General features: G+C 34.8%; 1 protein-coding gene across 4 annotated transcripts in view; it reads left to right on the forward strand.

Moving 5' to 3' along the window:
• Positions 1-14,314, forward strand: part of SQOR (sulfide quinone oxidoreductase) — a 67,775-nt gene that overhangs the window by 23,187 nt on the left and 30,274 nt on the right. Inside the window, exons 1-2 of one of the 4 annotated variants that reach the window (XM_051977267.1) lie at positions 8,100-8,195; positions 8,892-9,042. The exons of 2 other annotated variants lie outside the window; for them this stretch is intronic. In XM_051977267.1, coding sequence (XP_051833227.1) covers positions 9,018-9,042 — 25 coding nt within the window. In that variant the 5' untranslated portion in view covers positions 8,100-8,195; positions 8,892-9,017. Of the gene's footprint in view, positions 1-8,087; positions 8,196-8,891; positions 9,043-14,314 lie in introns of those variants that run through there. One more of the 4 variants, XM_051977269.1, reaches the window with a different exon arrangement.

Genomic DNA, 14,314 nt, shown 5'->3' on the forward strand with positions numbered 1-14,314 from the left:
AAATGTATGTCTCACTCTGCTTTTTTAGGTCATTACTTAAGAGATGCACCTTTTACTCTTGCCAAATGCCCAGTAAGTTTTTTCAATCATATGTCTCTTTGAAGTATGATTCTTCAAACTCATCAAGTCCAAAATAAATTTATGTTCTCTCTGATTTCCAATTTCTCTTCTTGGTTCCTCTGATTTTGTCTCCCAATCACCTTGCCATTACACTTGGATGAGCATTTCTGACCAAAAAATTGATCAGGTGTTTTTCAATTCATTCTTCCATCACAGGCTCTTTAGGTACCATCCCTTCCTTTTCATTCTCATTAGTCTTAGCTTCATTCTGTTCCTAACTACCTTTTGTCCGATATTTCTGTTGTAAAATAAAACTTTTATAGTCTTCCTTCCTTCCTTCCTTCCTTCCTTCCTTCCTTCCTTCCTTCCTTCCTTCCTTCCTTCCTTCTTTCCTTCCTTCCTTCCTTCCTTCCTCTTCCCTCGAATCTCTCTTCCTTCCATCTTTAATTTAGCATCACTTCCTAACAGTTCTTTCCCTCACCCCCAACATCATAGAACAAGATTCCCATCTTGCATAAAACAGACAGAATAATAAATGCTGGTAGAACTGATGAAACTTTGATTTTTCACTAGTTCCCATGAAAACAGCACCCTTTGGATCTAACAGAATTTGAAGGCCTTTGTTGGTGCCGCGTTGCCCTTGCAGTTGTTAACAGCCAGAGAATCTGGGCTTCCCCTGTATTATGGCTAAACTCAGATGAGCCGCACAAACTTAGGACAAATATCAAAGCTTTGTCAATTTCAATGAAGTTTGATTAGATATGCTAACATCCCCTAATGAGGATATCATCCATTAAGCAAACCATTAATATAATGATCAACATGAACATAATCTAATTTCCTGATGGTTATCAGCCAGCTAATTAGCTGGTGCTAATTAGCTTGATAATGACATGTCTCAGCAGACATTGGACTGAGCTTTCTTTTATAAGCAGTATCAGATATGAATCCTTCACTTTGCAAGAATCTCCATTTTCTAGTCAAAGCATTCTGTAAATAATAATAATAGTTGACATTTCTCTAGGACTTTTAACATTTTCAAGGCACTTTTATCTATTGTCTTATTTCAACCTTGTAACAATCTAGTCGGGTAAGTTCTACATCTACAAGTGTTATTTATCCAATTTTAGAGTGTTACAACAAGCATATTAAGTGGAAAACAAGAAAAAATAACTTAAAAGTCCTAAATATATAATTTCTGCCCTCAAGGAATGTACAGTTTAATGGGAATGTCAACTTGCAAACAACTACGTACAGTCCGTGGAAGATCTATACAGAGCTGGGAAGGGATCTGGACAGTTCTCTTGTGGCTAAATTTTGAAAGAAGTCAGAAAATCTAACAGGTGGCGGTAAGGAGAGAATGTAAGGAGAGGCAATGGGAAGCCATTCTCACGCACATAAACATTTTAAAAAATGGAATGTTGTGTCCATTTAACAACATTAGGCCAATATTTTTGGATCATAGAGTATGTGGAGGATAGTCAAGTACAAGAATAACTGGAATGGTAGGAAGGGACTCTGTAGTGAACGACTTTACAAGCTGAAAGATAAAATTTATATTTCATTCTGGAGGTAATAGTCACTATAGTTTATTATTGTTCATTTTGGGGGTCAGCTAGTTGGTATAGTGGATAGAATGCTGGGCCTGGAAGCAGAAAGAGCTGAGTTAAAATCTGTCATTAGACATTTATAAGTTGTGTGACTCTAAGCAAGAATATTAGCCTCTGTCTAGCTCAGTTTCCTCATTTTTCCCAGGGTTGGTGCAAAGATCAAATGAGATAATAATTGCAAAGTGCTTAACACAGCCTGGCCCATAGTAAGTTCTTTATCAATAGTAACCATTATTATTAGCAATTATTAAGTGATACAGTAGATAGAATTCTAGACCTGGAGTTAAGAAGATGAGTTCAAATCTTATCTCAGATGCTGCTGATATAACTATTGACTGCCTCTGTTTTTTTCAACTGTAAAACAGGCATAATAATAGCACCTGCTTTATAAGGGTGTTGTGAGGATCCAGCAACATATCTGTAAAGATGTCAGCACAGCGCCTGGCATATAGTAGGTGTTAATAAACTCTTATTTCCTTCCTTCCTGATCCCAAGTCCCACAGTCTTTCATTTTTACCACATCGTCCCTGCTCATTGAAAATTACAAAACTGTTTCTATGTGGAAGGAGGACAGTAATTCAAATGATGGAAAACCAGGGGCAAAAAGAAAAGTAATTGTTTTGAAACCAAGGTTAGAGAGGAAGTGTGTGGTATTAGGGCTAGAGAAAAAACAGCCTTGAATAAGGGTGCAGTTGCCTTTTTTGATACTCAATGGCTATGGGACCCTGAATGTCAACCTTCATTTATCCTCTCCCTCAAAAAAGGTTCTAAGACTAAATACAGAATCATAGATTTGCTTTGGTAGAGTGAATTTCCTTATTGGGAGTTCTCTTCATGAATAAAATCTCAATTCCAGAATAAACCTGGAAAATTCAGATCAAACAAACAAACTTCAACCAGACAAAAATGAAATCTAACTGAAATCAAAGTTAGAAATGTGAAAACTATAGAGACAAGCAAACATTTAGCCAAAACTCCTAAAACTTTGCTTTTCCTTCTGGTACAATAGTGATTCAGTCCTGGGTGTTCTCCTGACAGTAAGAACTGGCTGTAAAGGAGAAGCCAATCCCATACTGCTGGAATTTATGGTGTTTCATCCGTTTCCATTTTCAGCATTCTAACCTTTGAATATAATATCAAACTATTGTTAATTTTTTGAACATTAATGTAAGAAGAAGCTTGGCACGGTCTGCTGGACTTGGCGTCGGGAAAGCCTAAGTTCAAATCCCAGCTCTCTCACTTAGTTGTGTAACGATGAGTGAGTCAGCTTCCTCATCTATAGTATGGGAATAATAATACCTTTTGTACCTTCCTCACGAGTTTATTGTGAGGTTCAAATGAGATAATTAAGGCTTCATGTTGCAAACCTTTAAAATGCTCTATAAAAATCAACTATTATTCCAATGAAATATTAATATCTTGCTAAGAAAGTTAAAAACAAAACTGCCAAAAAGAATTACAGAATCAGCGATTTAAATTTTTTTTTTTTCTGTCTTGAGTCTTGTATCTAAGGACCAATATGTCATTCCCTCTCCAAAGACTGTTTAACTTAAAAATTGAAGTTAATAGGAATATATAAAACCAATGTGAGTCCAATGTATATATGCCTACAATGATGACCCATTACTTTTCCTAACATACTGTGTTGCAGTCAGATGGGTCTATTGGCTGTTCACAACATCTCATCTCCTGTCTTTCAGCACTGGTCTGTGAACGCTTTCCATCCTTCTCTCAGCCTCTTGGAACCTCTTTTGTAACAACAGTCTTGTCCAGCTCTTCGTGATTCGGTTTGTAGTTTTCTTGGCTGGAGTGGTTTCCCATTTCTTTCTCCGGCTCATTTTTACAGATGAGGCAGACAAAATAAAGTGATTCTCCCAAGGTCACATGGCAAGCCTAGATTTCAACTTTCAATAGGTTTTCCTGATTCTAGGCCCAGTACTCTATCTACTTTATGGCTCAGCTTAGGAACTGCTTGTTAGAAGAGGCCTTAGTTGACTTCCTCTGTTTTTAACAGTTTATTTTGTAAATTAATAAAAGTGTTTATATCACTTCTCCAAGTAGAATGTAAACTCATTATTGACTGGGACTTGGTTTTAAAATTTTTTGCTTTATCTTCTCAGTACCTAGAATAGTGCCAGGTACATAGATATTTAAATCCTTTTTGAATTGATTCAAATTGAAAATAGAAATTCACTTTTCAGCAAACTATTCTTATAGACAAAGGGCTTTTTGTTTATAAGAAGCAAAAGTGTGAGCAGTGGCTAGAATGCTAGCCTTAGAACCAGGAAAAATTGAATTCAAATAAGGGTATGATTGAACCAGTTTGGGAGTGCCAGTTGTGAAATTTTTAGTGGGAATATTTATAGCGCAATAGTTGGCAAACTCTACCATTCAGGAGCTTGATTTATTGTTTTGTTTATTGTCTAGGTTTAAAGTATTAAATAATGCAGATTAAACTGAAAAGTATGCATAAAGTTTTCTTAGAATAGTCTTAGTTAATTATTGACCAACATACTTCTGGTTCAAGCTCCATTTCTGGCACATATTGGTTATAGGACTGATTGTAGACAAATCACTTCAGGATGATGGATAATTCTCTTAAGCCTCTATCTTTCAGAAATGGTGATGACCTGCATTGATGACATTTCCTCATCTGAAAGTTCCAATGGGAATGGAATTCCAGGTCCAGTCTTTACCTTATTTATTTATAATGCATTGTTTGAAAGGCAATGGTTCAGAGGTTCAAAAAAAGTACTTCAAATGGGACTTGAAAAACCTGGGTCCTAGCCCTGTCTTCTTCACCTGTTTCTGGCTGGGTAATCTTGAATCACTCAGTTCTGATCTTTTTTCTTCTTTTGTAAAATAGAACCCATAGTATGTGCTCAGTCTTTTTCACATGTTAGTGAGAATGCATCAAGATAATTTATATGAGAGTCTTTTGAATGATTTTGAACTAAACAACAATGTGAGGTATTATTTTTAGGGGGGTGTTTAGCACCTGTGGTTTGAAGGCTTGCTGAGTTTTTTTCAGGTCTCCTTATCCACCAAGGCACCTCCCTGGTACTCTAAGAAGCTATAACTGTGACCATACTGGGTGAATTGTCTTGTGCAATGTGCTAAGCCAGGTTGAGGGTAACCAATAAGCCAAAATTCCTTTGGTGAGTTAGCAAGGTGTTGAAGCATGTCTTGAAGCAATCCTGTGAAGATTTTCCCCTGCAGAATGAATGAATGAGAACAATTTGTTCTGGTGGCCAGGAAGGTTGCTGAAGTAGCGCTATGTATGATGTATTTAGCCTGATCATACATCAAAGATGCCAAAGTCATCCCCTTCTTTTGTCTTGCCACTGGACTTGGATGGCTCTGGAAGAGAGAGGGAAGCTTGATTTTGTATAACTCTCATTTAAATCCAATTCATGGGCAAGTCAAGACAGCACTCTCATGATGTCATTAGTCGTCTTCAAAAATAAAGGATAAACCACATTATTATAGATTAAGGGATAAAAGCAAAGAGATAAAGTGATCCCAAAGCTCCAAATAGTAGTAGAAAATAGAGTCAAGATCTTAAACTTGATCAACCCCCTTGTCTTTTTTTTAATGACCATATTTAAGGGTGAAACAGAAAGTCCTTAATACTGAGGTCATAACATAAACTGGACATACACATTAAGCCCTTTAACCCTCCCCTTTCTGCCTCTGAGTAATGGATAATGAGACATAAGAAAGTGAAACTTAAGACTGGGATGAGATCTGACCTTTAGAGCTATATTTTGTACTATGTTTTGTACAAACTGGGTAGCGAGGTGGTATAATGGATATGCTGAGCTTGGAATCAGAAAGATTCATCTTCATGAGTTCAAATCTGCCCTCAAACATTTATTAGCTGTGTGATCATGGACAAGTCACTTCACTCTGTTTGCCTCACTTTCCTCATCTGTAAATGAGCTGGAAAAGGAAATGGCAAACCATTCTAGTATCTTTGTCAAGAAAACTCAAACGGGGTCATGAAGAGTTGGACAGGACTGAAATAATTAAACAAGAACAAACATGTAGTATACAGTTGGTGCTAACTAAATAGATGTTGATTAATTAGCTCTTTAAATAGTAGTAACAGAGCAGCTAGGTGGTACAGTGGACAGAGCATGGACAAAGCACAGAGTCTAAATCTGGCTTCAGATACTTTCTAGTTGTGTAATTCACTTAACTCACTTGCCTCCCCCCAAAAAATGCATGTTGAATTTATTATATATTTACAAAGAAAAGAGAATTGTACATTAGCTATTGTACACTCCTTTTTCTATTCTACTTATATAGAAACACTCATTTTGTTTGACATTAAGTTCAGAATGAATTTTTTTCTTTTAATAAGGGAGTTGTACTAAATAATTTCCGAAGTCTAACTTTAAATGCAAATATATTTAGTGTTTATCTTTATTGCTACTGTTGTTCTTTAGTTGTTCTCCATCTCATTTTGTACAGAATCACATAGATCCGTAAGTATCTGAGACTGAATTTGAACTCAGGTCTTCTGACTCCAGCCCAGTTCTATCCACTGTGACACCTAACTATCAATTATTTCCACTAGACTCTTCAAATTTTATTTTCCCCCCAACTTGCTGGGATATCAAAAGCTCTCATGTTTACTACTGACTTGCCCTATCAAAATATGGTTTCTGGGAAGGATTTGAAGTTCATCCATCTTAACATTTAAATTGATAATATCTTAAAATGTTATTGTTGAGTCCTTGTGTAACCCCATTTTGGGTTTTTCTTGGCAAAGATGCTGGAGTAGTTGGCCATTTCCTTCTTCAACTCATTTCCACAGAGAGGAAAATGAGGCAAACAGGGTTAAGTAATTTGTCCAGGGCCCCACAGCTAGAAAGTATTTGAAAACAGATTTGAACTCATTGAGACGTCTTCCCACTTCCAAGTTTAGTGCTCTATCCACTGTGCCAGCTTTAATTATTCCCAAAGATACATACTACATGACTCATTGCAACAAAACTTAAAAACTGAATTAGTGATGCTCCCTGTGGAATTTCAGGCATCAACTAGAGAATCGTGGATCATAGATTTAGAACTAATAGGAATTTTAGAGGTCATCTAGCCCAGCTTCTCTTGTTTTACTGAGGAAGAAACCAAGACATAGAAAACTGGAATGATTTTTCCAGTTACACAGATAAAAAGTACAGAACTGAGATTTGAATCTGGATTCCAGATTCCTAATCTCACACATTTCCCATTATACCAGGTAAAATGTTACTTGGGGCCAAGCAACCTTTCTAGAGCCCCTGAAATCATACTATGACTGCTCTTTTGACTCTGTTTTTTTTTTTTTTTAACCAAAACTTTGTATTTTAATTTTACATTACCACAGAACCATAGAAAAAAAGTTCTTGTCAAAGATATAAAAACGTAGTGACAATGTGATCTGGGCCTCAGTTTTCTCATTTGTCAGATGAGGGGGTTAGTCTGGATATTGTTTTGAGGTTCTTTCTAGCTTTAAATCTATGATCTTATGAGCCTAAAATGATAAAGTGGGATCAAAATAATTAAACACTGATGTGTAAGAACCAGGGAAGTTCTTGATTTTTCCTTTATTTGTATTTTCTTACTTGTTTTGAATGCATGTCAAAATTACCCATAACTGTCATTTATGTTATGCTTTAAGGTTTAAAAAGTGCTTTATGTATTCTTATCTCATTTGAACATTACAACAATTCTGTGAGGTAGGTGCTATAATTATCCTCATTTTACAAATTACAGAACCTAAGTGGAGACAGATAAGGTGACTTGCCCAGGATCACACAGCAACTAAGTATATGGGACAGGAATAGAACTCAGATTTTCCTGGTTTCATGTACAACATTTTATCCAGTATCCTCTAGATGCCTTGAAGTAATTTAATTCAGTGCATGAAACTGAAAAGCATATATGTATTTTCTGTCTCAAGATAAAATAATCTATGAATCTATGAGGAGAGTGTGATTGATAGAAGTGTATTGTAGAAAGAACTCTGCTTTGAAACCTACATTCAAATCCTGACTTTGTAAACTTTGGCATGTTACCTTGTTTCTTGGTTTCCTTATCTGTAAAATGAGTGGATTGAATTAAGTGGTTGCTAAGATTCTTGTCAGCCGTAAATCTGTGATAGATCCTATCTTATTTCCTGCCCAAAAAAATCCCAAATGGGATCACAGAAAGTTGAACTTGAATGAAAAATGACTAAACAATGAACAGCAATCAAAATCGTCTGGACATGATTCTAGCACTGGCTTGTTTGGTGGTTTGTTTAAATGTAGCTAGAAAAAGAATCTGTTTCTCAGTTCATTCCCTTGGATGAAGGCCAGTCAGGTGGCTTTGCCAGCTCAGTCCAAGTACGTCCCTCCAATGTCATGTGATGGGGGAATTAGGAAGCATTTTAAAGGAAGAGACTAGAATTAACTTCTTGACAGAAAAACTGGATCTTCGGGAATAGTGAAGCATTACAAAAGTTATGTTAAGGACCTGAAACTAATAGGAATAGAAGTAAGTAGGAGTTTTTTATGTTTTCTAATCCCATCTTTTAGAAAAGTAACAAGTAATTTACTACTTTCCTATTTGGATAGCAGATTAAAAAATGATTGGGTTGCTTTATTCTGAGGAAAATAATTTCTTTTTTGGATTTCAGGATGTAGAAATTAAAGGATTTAAAAAAATCTTATTTAGATTCAAAACTGTTTTGCATTTAATATAAGATAGAGCACAGCCTTTATTTTTTTCCTTTCCTTTTATTTTATCCCTCAATAGTATTTTATTTCCCTCCCAATTACATATAAACATAGTTTTCAACATTCACTTTTATAAGATTTTGAGTTTCAAATTTGTTCTTCCTTTACTGTCTCCCCTCTCCCCAAGATGGCAATCTAATATAGTCATATTAAATATTAAATTATAGTCATTAAATATATTTTTACATTAGTCATATTGTGAAAGAAAAATAATAACAAAAGGGAAAAACCACAAGAAAGAAAAAACAAATAAAAAAAAGTGAAAATGGTGTGCTTCAATTCACATTCAGACTTCATGGTTCTTTCTCTGGATATGGCTATTGTTTTCCATCATGAATCTTTTTGAATTGTCAATGGAGCATTGTGCTGAAAAGAGTTAAGTCTATCATAGTTGATCATTTCACAGTTTTACTAAATAGAATTTAAACATGCATTACTAAACTACATTTCATAGGAATAACAGTGGCTGTAGGCTCAAGAGTAAATATTAGAAGAGTTCAAGAGTGGGATGGATATTTGGAGAAAGTAGTATATTTTCACTTACCAGAGATGAGTGAAGATTGGACCCAATTTGTTGAATATGCTTACAGGGGATTCATGTGAAGGTAAGAAGTGGAAGATTTCTGAGATCCCTCCTAAGTCTTGTGTTTTATGAATTTAAAGTTTTTTTTAAAGAAAATCTAGATCTTTGATTTCATCCACATAGGAAACTTCCAAAGTTGTAAGGTCTTCTAGTGATGATGAACAATACCTGGACTCTTAACTATTCATCTTTGCTTGTTGCCTATGACATTGATTGTTTTTTTCATGGTCACACACTTTATGTATCCATGTATGTGTATATATATATATGTGTGTGTGTGTGTGTATAGTATAAGAGAGAAAGAGACAGTAGGTTGGAGAGAAAAAAAGTAGATAGATATAGAGATGGATGTGCTGGTAATTGTTTGACAGTTGGCTTTAGGCAAAAAGTATTTGTAAGACATAACCTGGGGGCAGCAAACACTGGAGAAGAGAACACTGACCTCAAGTCAGGAGGATCTGATTTCAAATCTAGACTGAGACACTTTTAAGCTATGTGACTCTGGGCAATTAATGCTACCTCCAAAAGAAACCTTAATCTGCATCATTAACATTTTCTCCACTGCTTTCTTAAATCTAGATGATAAACAAAATAATGATACTTCTGTTAGCATAAGTAAAAGGCAGGACTTCAACACAGACCTTCATGCTTCCATGCTTCCAACACTGGCTTCTACTTATCATGTCAACTGCTATATGTCTCTATAAACAATCATGACAGAAATGTCAGCACTGAAAACTACTTTGTATTTTTTATCTCAAAAGAACTTGGGAATAAATGAGTCACTTAATAGATGGAAAGAAGAATCACTAGGAATCAATTTGTTTACCTTCTAATAGATAGATCTGCCATATAAATTCAAAGGTACGTGAGGGAGCTGGCAATATTAGTGGTTCATGGTGTTTTCAGCATTATTTATTCATTCATTTTTTATTATTGCTAATTTTTGTTTTCTTTAAAAATATTTAATTTCATTAAATATTTCCTACTCACATGTAAAATTTTTTAACATTCATTTGAAAAACATATTTTCTTTTCCAATTATATGTTAAAACATTTTAAAGGACTTTTAAAAAAAGTTTTGAGCTCCATATTCTCTCTCTTCATCCCTGAGAAGGTAAACAAAGATATAAGTTACATTTGTTTAACATTCATTTAAGAAAAATTGAATTCCAGATTCTTCCTCAATTTCTTGTCCTTTCCCCACCTGTTGAGAAGGTAAGCAACATGGTATCAAGTATACATGCGAAATCATGCAAAGTGTATTTTTATATTAGCTATGTTGCAAAAGAAAACATACCCACAAAAATAAGAAAAATAATGTTTTTTAAAAAGTATGCTTTAGCAATGAGATGAACCAAACCAGTTCCAATGGAGCAGTAATGAATTGAACCAGCTGTATACCCAACGAAAGAACTCTGGGAGATGACTAAGAACCATTACATAGAATTCCCAATTCCTATATTTTTGTATGCTTGCATTTTTGATTTCCTTCACAGGCTAATTGTACACTATTTCAGAGTCCAATTCTTTTTGTACAGCAAAATAACTGTTTGGACATGTATACTTATTTTATATTTAATTTGTACTTTAACATATTTAACATGTATTAGTCAACCTGCCATCTGGGAGAGGTGGTGGGGGGAAGGAGGGGAAAAATTGGAACAAAAGGTTTGGCAATTGTCAATGCTGTAAAATTATCCATGCATATAAATTGTAAATAAAAAGCTATAATTAAAAAAAAGTATGCTTCAATCTTCACTGATAGGTTATCAGTTCTCTATCTGGATATGGATAGTATTATAAATTGTAGATTCTTCAAAATTTTTCTCTGTCCTTGTCTTGATCAGAGTAGCTAAATCTTTCACGGTTGATTACAATATTGCTGTTACTGTGTACAGTATTCTTTTGTTTCTGCTCACTTTGCATAAGTCATAGTGGTATTCCTAGATTTTTTTGAAAACACCTTGCTCATCATTTTTTATGGCACAATATCATAATCTTATACCATAGCTTATTCAGCTATTCCCCAATTGATGAATGTCTCAATTTCCAATTCTTTGCCACCACAAAAAGAACTGCTATAATTTTTTTTTTTTTTTTCGTATAATAGATTCCTCTCCCCCTCCCTCCTTTTTTGATCTCTTTGGGATATAGTACTAGGATTATACTATTACTTCTTAGTAGTAGTGCTTCTGGGACAAAAAGCTTGCAGTTTTATAGTTCTTTGGACATAATTTTAAATCATTCTCTGGAGTGTTTGGACCAGTTCACAACTCTACCAGCAGTGCATTAGTGTCTCAATTTTTCCACATCTCACTACATTGATTTTCCAAATAATTCTTTCCTGTCAGTGTGAACTTTTCCTTCTAGAAAGGGTTAAAAGAGTAGAAAAAAGTTCATCTAGCTAAGAAAACCAGACAGCTAACATGTTGGCTGTATCTGACAGGATTTATATATTTTCATATTCATAATGTCCCATTTCTGCAAATAAAGGATTCAAAGTGAAAAAAAAATTATGATTCTTCTCTTGGGTAATTATAATTAGTGTCCATTTTAAATTGTTGTTCTTATAATCATTGTACATTGTTTTCTCAGGGAATTTATTGGTACATTTCTTATTTTTGCTGACCCCAAGACAGAAATTGATCTTTTGTATGGTTGGAGTTCACGAGTATCTTTGTGCCTTTGCCCATCACACCTGGCCAATGTCAGGAATGCATCTTGGTTCTAATGTTAGGTATTAATTTTTTTCTATTATTATTATTACTATCAAATACTGTTAGTCTGCCTTGTTGCTTCTTGTAATTTGTGGGGAAGGTTTTGCCTAATTGAGTCATTAGATTTTGAATTATGGTCCCTGCTTCTATGGGTTAGATGTTCTAGTTTCTAGGAGAAGTACATAAACTTGATTTGCAGTAGTTGTCAGGAAGTTATCTGAAGCTTGGAACAATTTTCCCATAAATTATTTGTTTCTTTAAAAACTTGTTTATCTTTTAAAATTCTCTTGGCAATATCTCAGGCTAAACTGATCTTGAAGAGTTTTGTGTCTCTAGTTGCCTATAAACCAAACTGCTAAGTGTTGAAATAAGGCAGAGGCTGGACTTCTTAGCTGAATCAGAGAAATCTATGGTCGTCCTGCAGCTGCTCACTCAAACAGAAAAATTATAGGTCACCAGAGCAAGAAACTATTTTCGAGAGCATCTAGTCCAGGCTTCCCATTTTACAGATGAAAAAACTGAGGTTCAGGGAGGTTGCAACTTATTTAAGTCTACATAGATCTGAATATCTGGGGACTTTTCTTCTATACTCAGTTAAATAATCAGTTTCCATTCCTCAGGGTTAAAATCAGGCTTCCAGGATTGGAAAACAATTGTTTCCCCTAATGGCAAAGTAGAGATTATTGCAGTCATTTCCCCACATGGAAGATTTAATTCAACAAACATTTATTAAGTTCCAATTATTGTTTTGAAATACTGGGGATACAAAGATCAGTGGAATGATTAATATTGGAAGGGACTCTGGAAGTCATCTAGTTCAATGTTATCACCCTTCCAATTTTTAGAGAAGGAATTGAGGCCCAAGGAAGTCAAGTAATTTGTCCTAGATGCAGGTACAGGGGTCAGGAAGACTGAGTTCAATCTCACCTTAGATACTTGCCAGCTGTGTGACACTGGGCAAATCACTTAACCTCTGCTTGCTTCAGTTTCCTTATCTGTAAAATGGAGATGATGATAATAATAGCATTTACCTCTCAGGATTATTTTGAAGATCACAAGTGATAATATTTGTAAAACTTTTAGCAGAATTGCCTATCTCATAGTAGATTCTGTACAAATGCTTATTCTCAAGCAACAGATCTGGGTTTTGAATGCAGGATTTAAGATCCTAAATAGATTACATTACTTTATCAAGCAAATCCCTATTTAGTTGTCCTTAAGGAGATAATTAAGCAACCTAATTTCTTTTTCTTTTTTTATTGTTTAGATTTTTTTATTATAACTTTTTTATTGACAGAACATATGCATGGGTAATTTTTTACAATATTATTCCTTACTCTCACTACTATTCCGACTTTTCCCTTCCCTTTCCCCACCCTCTCCCCTAGATGGCAGTCAGTCTTATACATGTTAAATATGTTACAGTATATCCTAGATATAATATATGTGTGCAGAACCGTATAGTTCTCTCGTTGCACAAGAAGAATTGGATTCAGAAGGTAAAAATAACTTGGGAAGAAAAACAAAAATGTAATAGTTCACACTCATTTTCCAGTGTTCCTTCTCTGGGTATAGCTGATTCTGTCCATCACTGATCAATTGAAATTGAATTAGATCTTCTCTTTGTCGAAGAAATCCACTTCCACCAGAATATGTCGTTGAAGTGTATAATGATTTCTTGGTTCTAAGCAACCTAATTTCAAGGAGAAGATAATGCTAAGAACGAGGGGGAAATCCGGAAAAGTTTTTTTTTTTTTTTTTTTCCCTTTTCTTTTTTGGAGGCAATCTAGGTTAAGTGACTTGCCTAGAATCACACAGCAAGTATTTGAGGTCAAATTTGAATTCAGGGGTATGAATCTTCCTAACTCAAGGCCTAGCACTTTATCCACTGCCCCACTTAAGTTGAATAGTACAGACCTTCTATTTTATTTATTTATTTTGATGAGGCAATTAAGATTAAGTGACTTACCCCTTTCACACAACTAGTAAGAGTTAATGAGGCTGCATTTGAACTCCAGTCCTCTTGACTCCAAGGCCTATGCTCTATCCACTGTGCCATTAAACTGTCCCCACAGCATACTCTTAATGTAGAAATTGCTTACTGAACTAGTTTCAATAAAATCTTTTTCTTTAGAATATATTGACTTTGTATGTAAAATCTATTTTTTACAATCCCAAGTCTAGATCAGTTTTATTGACATTTTAGTCTTGTTTTAAGTGTGGATAGCTGCTTGCAAATCTGCATCTGGTGATTTGATTAGCAAAGACTTTCTCTCACAAATTGCATTATGGATTTAGAATAAAGTATTTGATTCCTGAAAGATCAATTTGATCCACTGTTACTTCTTGTTTCCATTTATTCAATTCTCACTAGGTCCTAAGCAGTCTGAGAAAAGAAACTCTTTACAATTTCTGTAGATGTTTTTGCAAATTGAATTTAAGGGGCAGGACGCAGAGATATAAAGGTAGAAGTGGAAACAGTGTCAGATTTATATTCTTAGACTCAAAGATCATTGCAGACAGCATTTGCAGCCATAAAATTCAAAGATGCTTGCTCCTTGGAAGTAAAACTGT

This window comes from Antechinus flavipes, chromosome 2, assembly GCF_016432865.1.
Source record: "Antechinus flavipes isolate AdamAnt ecotype Samford, QLD, Australia chromosome 2, AdamAnt_v2, whole genome shotgun sequence".
In the NCBI taxonomy this organism is placed as follows: domain Eukaryota; kingdom Metazoa; phylum Chordata; class Mammalia; order Dasyuromorphia; family Dasyuridae; genus Antechinus; species Antechinus flavipes.